Source organism: Bubalus bubalis, chromosome 11, assembly GCF_019923935.1.
Source record: "Bubalus bubalis isolate 160015118507 breed Murrah chromosome 11, NDDB_SH_1, whole genome shotgun sequence".
NCBI classification, from domain to species: Eukaryota; Metazoa; Chordata; class Mammalia; order Artiodactyla; family Bovidae; genus Bubalus; species Bubalus bubalis.
In genome coordinates this window covers 76986774-76993438 of record NC_059167.1, presented here as the reverse complement: position 1 = coordinate 76993438, position 6665 = coordinate 76986774, and the positions used below count along the sequence as shown (strand labels likewise).

The following is a 6665-nucleotide window of genomic DNA, read 5'->3' as shown; positions in this document are numbered from 1 at the left end:
GCTGGAATCAAGATTGCCAGGAGAAATATCAATAACCTCAGATATGCAGATGACACCACCCTTATGGCAGAAAGTGAAGAGGAACTAAAAAGCCTCTTGTTGAAAGTGAAAGTGGAGAGTGAAAAAGTTGGCTTAAAGCTCAACATTCAGAAAACAAAGATCATGGCATCTGGTCCCATCACTTCATGGGAAATAGATGGGGAAACAGTGTCAGACTTTATTGTTTTGGGCTCCAAAATCACTACAGATGGTGACTGCAGCCATGAAATTAAAAGACGCTTACTCCTTGGAAGGAAGGTTATGACCAACCTAGATAGCATATTCAAAAGCAGAGACATTACTTTGCCAACAAAGGTCCGTCTAGTCAAGGCTATGGTTTTTCCTGTGGTCATGTATGGATGTGAGAGTTGGACTGTGAAGAAAGCTGAGCGTCGAACAATTGATGCTTTTGAACTGTGGTGTTCGAGAAGACTCTTGAGAGTCCCTTGGACTGCAAGGAGATCCAACCAGTCCATTCTGAAGGAGATCAGCCCTGGGATTTCTTTGGAAGGAATGATGCTGAAGCTGAAAGGCCACCTCATGCGAAGAGTTGACTCATTGGAAAAGACTCTGATGCTGGGAGGGATTGGGGGCAGGAGGAGAAGGGGACAACAGAGGATGAGATGGCATCACCAACTCGATGGACGTGAGTCTGAGTGAACTCCGGGAGTTGGTGATGGACAGGGAGGCCTAGCGGCTGCAATTCATGGGGTCACAAAGAGTCGGACACAACTGAGCGACTGATCTGAACTGAACTGAAGCTTACAATGGCAACCCACTCCGGTGTTCTTGCCTGGGGAATCCCAGGGATGGGGGAGCCTGGTGGGCTGCCATCTATGGGGTTGCAGAGAGTCGGACACGACTGAAGCGACTTAGCAGCAGCAGCAGCAGCAACAACCTTACCTTATATTTCTGCCAAGTGAACATGATTATTAGCAGATAAACTGATTTATGTTCATATCTTCTACTTGATATTTTATTCATCAGGAAACATATGACCTTAACTCATCTAAAATGCAGTACCCTCCTTATAGATACTTTTAATGAAACCTAGAGAGAGCAGACAATTGCTGGGCACTTGTCATGTTTGTTTTCTCAAAGTCAAAATACCAAGTCAAAGGATGAGGAAGGAATAAAATCATTGTTGACTGAGCACCTGCTATGTGCCAGGAACATGCTGCATATTTTATACCTAATCAGCTTTGGTCACACCCACAAATCTGGGTGGAACTCAACATGTCCCCACCATCAATGCCTAGGTCACATCTTATCCCGTGCTTAGTGCATAAATAGTTATACATTCATCACACACAGAAACCTATTACACACAGTAGACAGACACATATAACATGCTTTAAACCTATAAACAGTACAAATCACATTTAAGCATAAGCTATATAACACACACTTAAAACTCCTGTACTAATCACACAACACATACTCTGTATACATACATACGTGCCATATACATTGGAATGATATAATTTATTTAGGGATGGGAAGATCATTCAGTTTGCAAAGGTATAAGCAGAATCAATATCAGGAAAATTCTTGGGATAGTAAAAAAAGAGACGCCATATGTGCAGAATCTTAAAAAAAAAAAAAAAAAAAAGAAGAAAATCAGATAAATGAGAGGGGAAGGGTATTCCAGCAGAGAAACAACACAGGCAGTTATAAGAGCAAGAAACCACGTGAAAAATGCTAAGTAGTTGAAAAATGTTGGTACATAAACGTAAGGGCTCTTAATGTACGCGGGGCCACCACTTGGGAGCACTGAACACTGAAAGCTGTGGGTGTGGGTGGACTTTCTAGTTGCTGATATCTTCTAATAACCGCATGTCCTCTATGCCATCAACAAACCCATTCATGCTGCAATGGAATTCAATGTAGCTGTAGCTCTTGTAATCTTTGTAATTGCCTCTGCTGTTCTTTCGGATGCACTTGAGTACCTCGAAGGGATATGTGGCCCATATATATACATTTCTGTGGCGGTCTCCCCAGTTCCTCATGCATATATGTACAATTTTGTGCCATAAGGTATAGATGAAGATGTGATAGTTCTTGTCTTTTGGAATGCCTCTTTCCCTCATCAGATCATTGCATTTGTACTTGCTGAATTCCCAATTTGTGCTCAGGTGATGCTGTTTCATAAATTCCCTCCAGGAAAGGTTCTGGCTGTATACAAAGAGCCCACATAGAGGAAACAGCAGAGCCAACAGAGAGCCTAGGACCTTTAGAGTGGATGCCATTTCAGTCACCAGGACCACCTGTGGATCCACAGGGAAGAGAGAGGAAAGCATTATCTCAACACTGCCCTAAGAGCTGAGCTCCACCTTAAAATTCCTTTCTCTGTCAGTGTAGGCACCTGGACCCAATTTTACCATTTGGTTTCCAGGCTGGAAGATAAGTCTCATTAGATAATCAAGTTTACAAGAAATGACAATATGCTACAGCCTGTCTGAGACAAGAGCAAAGTTGTAAAAAATTAACGACGTTTATTTTGACAGTTCCAAATACCTCTTGTCTGCCCTCTCTTCTATCTGAATTAAGGAACTTATTTCCCTTTAGCTAACTGTTTTGCATCCAGATCAATTCATAGAAGAGTGTATATCCTTAAAAAATGGGATTTTAATCTGTATGTTTGTGAATTGCAAAAGGTTGTCACCTTTAAAGGGTATGCAGAAGATGAATAGAGACTTGGGAGATATTTCTCAGCAGGAGGCTTTGGTTCCCTGAAATCCTAGGCTGTCGCTACACTGACTCTGAAAGATGTTGCTTCCCAGGATCTCGTCTTCCTTATGACACTTCCCTAAAGCCTGTGAAACAGGCTATCACTTCTGACTACACACACCCCTTCTCAGAAGCCATTTCCCTAATTATTGTCATTATAAATGATCTTGATCTGTTGTTAAGAACATCATCACAATGAGCTCCAATTTTGAAATATTGTTGTAATCAATCAGGTGCCAAGATTGAAATTGCCCTCACAAGAGCTACTCTGTTCAAAATTAGGACAGAGAGTTGCTTGAAAAAGTCTCCCCTTTAAACTAGCTCTCTGCCCTCATTTACCATGAGGACTATACCTGGCCCTGTGGAATGTCTATCCTAGTTCTCAACTCTGAGCATGATGCCCCAAAATGGGCCTAATCATCTGTCCCTCAGACTTGCGAGAGTCTTATGAGATATATGCATTGAGAGCATTTGTGAGAATGTCAAGTGCTACATCAAACACAGCATAAGGGATAGGTGCTTCTCTTTTGTGATACCCTATCCCTGGCTCAGAAGGCCTAAATAGGATGAGAAGACCAGGATTCAAGCTGCTTCAGTGTATAGTTGGCCCTCTGTATCCACCTGTTCTGCACCCAGGGATTCAACAAACCATGACCATAAATTAAAAATATATATTAAAAAAAATCCAGAAAGTTCTGAAAAGTAACACTTGAATTTGCTTTGTGCTGCCAGCTAATTCCATAGCATTTATATTGTACTTACAGCTATTTACATAAAATTTAAATTGTATTAGGTATTATAAGTAATGTAGAGATGATTAAGATATATAGATTAAATGCAAATGCTATGCCATTTTATATAAGGGACTTGATGCCTGGATTTTGGTATCCTGGGCATGGGGGTCCTGGACCAATACTCCATAGATATCAAGGGACAATGATATTATGCTTAGGAAGATTGAGGAGGAAGCCGGAGGGGTAGAAGAGTGGGGAGAGGCTTTAAGAATTGTATCAATGAGATTCATACGGAATTGAATTCAGGTCGTTGGTACTTACAAGTTGGATCACTGTCTGTTCTCAATCCCACCACCTTAATTTCCCCTTCCAGCATACCTGGGCCTTTCCCTCCAAGCATCCTCAGCACCAGCCCTTCTAACCATAACTCACCCTATTTAGATCCAACACTCCTGTCACTGGTCAAAGTGGGGATCAGTTTATGGATCTGAAGAGCAGAGAGTGTGTGTGTTTCCCCTTTCGTTAGAGCCAAGAAATCTCAAAAGTGAAGGAAAGATGGAAGGAATAGCAGTGGGAGGTACAGCACTCCAATTACTTGGCAGTAGTTGTGGGGAGAGGGGTAAGACAGACTTACTATGAGAACCAGTTCCTGTATCTTCTCATCTAGAACACTTGGGTTCACTCTGAGAATAGCCTGGAGCAAAGGAGTCAAACTTCAAAGACTGACCTGTGGGCATTAAGAAATTATAAGGCCCTGGATAACCCCAGAGGGGGGTTTCAGGAGACAACCAGAGATTTGGCTCCTAAACTGGTTTCCCAACAAAATTCTAGGAGAAATTCCCTGGATGGTTACGATCCAGGGGAATTTAAGAGAGGGAAACCGCACCTGAAATTGTAAACTTCTGGACTTCCATTGAGAATTGAAAAGTATCTAGTCAAAGGCACATTTTGCAGATAAAGTGAGATCCTCAAATGTGTTTTCTATTAACATTTTTCTTCAAGGGCTGTTTCTAGCTAAGTCTCCTGGGCTGAATTTCTCACTGGGCCACCTTGTTATCAGAGTATCATGAAGTGTAGCAGAATATACCACCCAAAGTATGCCTCTGAGGGGAGTAACATTTGCCTCCCCAAAATATGTCTCTTTGGCAGGTGGATTATTTTGAGCTGAAAACAATTAAGGTCCAAAAGATTTTGAAAGAACATTTGACCTTCTCCCTAACTACCTAAAAGAGTTGTGGACAAAGAATATCACCTGCCATTCCAGGAAACAAAGGATGTTGAGGCCATCAAGCCAGCAGTCTTTGCAGTAGTTGAATTCAGGCTGGAGATAAACAGGATACAGGCCTAGATAGTTAAGGTGTATATCAGGGAAAGATTTTGGTGAGTCTAGACTCTTGCATCTTTCTGTACAAGGAAAAGTGCTAAATTTGTTAAACTTGAGTTGCCTGGTTTTTCTTTAATTGACAGTAGTCTCTTGATATTCCAACTATTTGTGGGTTTTTTTGGGAAAAGTTCCTATATATCCTGGTTCTTCCCTTACTTCTGCAAAACAGTCCCTAGAGCTGAGAGGCTGTCTCCCAAGCTTAAGTCCTCAGTAAGTCCACTGAATAAAACATAATTCTCAACTTTTAGATTGTGAATTTTTTTCAGTCAACAGAATGTAGATAGAGGACTTATTTCAGGAAGAGAGCTATCACCATGGATAATTACAGTATAATATGAACTAGATGTGTAGACAGGGAGGTCTGTTAAAGTCTGTTAAATTTTTTTCTCTGTTCCCATGATCTCTGCAAGGCTTAACAAATATTTGTTGACCAAATGTTTGCTCCTTTCAAATTCTGCTGAATTGCTCCCTTCCCTTTGTAATCCCCAAATACTATCCCCAACTTTTGCCTCTAGCTAAAAATGTTATTTGAAGTAGCAGCTTGGTCCATTTGTCAAGTTTTAATCAGCTTTCCTGGGTATCTCCTATGTATATGGGAAATATCCATGTTGTTAAGCTTCTGTTTGTTTTTTGTTAAAAAAAATTAATAATAGAAATCTCATTTAAATGGAGTCAGGAGACCAGAAGGGGAAGCTTTCACTCTCTACAAGGATAGCAGAGCCAATGGGAAGAAGGAAGATTGCCTCTTCTGGCTCAGATCTTAAGAGACTGTTGCAATTCAGCCAAAGAAAAGTCACATGCTCTTTGCTTACTGTAGCCCTCTCAACTTCTTTTTCTCCTCTATAAAAGGGTTCTCCTCTCCATTTTTGCTGAGGATTTGCATGTGTCTTACCATGGTTGCCTACCCAAAATTACAATTCTTTGCTGATCCCAAATAAACTTTTTTTTTTTTTTATTTGCTGGAAAAAAGCCTGACGGTCTGATTGTCTTAGGGCAACACTTACCTTTGTTAATTTATTTTTTATGACAGAGGGGAACACAGACAGAACCTAGAAGGTAGAGGAAAAATTATTTTTCTTGTCCTAGAGTTAGAATATTTAGTTATATCCAGGACTTATCTTCAAAACTTGTTAGTAGCAATGCCATCTTCTTTCTTCTCTCTTTTTGGCCATGCGGGTTGACTTCAGTTCAGTTCAGTTGTTCAGTCATGTCCGACTCTTTGCGACCCCGTGGACTGTAGCACACCAGGCTTTCCTGTCCATCAACAACTCCCAGAGTTTACTCAAACTCATGTCCATTGAGTTGGTGATGCCATCCAACCATCTCATCCTCTGTCTTCCCCTGCTCCTCCTGCCTTCAATCTTCCCCAGCATCAGGGTCTTTTCAAATGAGTCAGTTCTTCACATCAGGTGGCCAAAGTATTGGAGTTTCAGCTTCAGCATCAGTCCTTCCAATGAATATTCCAGACTGATTTCCTCTAGGATGGACTGGTTGGATCACCTTGCAGTCCAAGGGACTCTCAAGAGTCTTCTCCAACACCACAGTTCAAAAGCATCAATTCTTCAGTGCTCAGCTTTATTTATAGTCTAACTCTCACATCCATACATGACAACTAGAAAAACCATAGCTTTGACTAGACGGACGTTTGTTTCCAAAGTAATGTCTCTGCTTTTTAATATGCTGTCTAGGTTGGTCATAACTTTTCTTCCAAGGAGGGTTGACTTGCAGGATCCCAATTCCTCCACCAGGGATCTAACCCATACTCCCTGCAATGAAAG

The 6665-nt window shown here is 41.2% G+C and overlaps 1 protein-coding gene across 2 annotated transcripts; it reads right to left on the bottom strand.

The window, feature by feature from the left end:
• Positions 1-823: 823 nt before the first annotated feature.
• On the bottom strand, positions 824-6154 carry EDDM3B (epididymal protein 3B). 2 transcript variants are annotated; one of them, XM_025296003.3, is made up of 2 exons: positions 3936-6154; positions 824-2306 (listed from the first exon to the last, which is right to left on the bottom strand). In XM_025296003.3, exon 2 carries the CDS (start codon positions 2286-2288, stop codon positions 1848-1850), a length of 441 nt encoding a protein of 146 aa, XP_025151788.1. In that variant the 5' UTR covers positions 2289-2306; positions 3936-6154; the 3' UTR covers positions 824-1847. The 2 variants fall into 2 exon arrangements, with proteins under 2 accessions (XP_025151788.1, XP_025151787.1); XM_025296002.3 differs by having other exon boundaries at positions 824-6154.
• Positions 6155-6665: the final 511 nt, after the last annotated feature.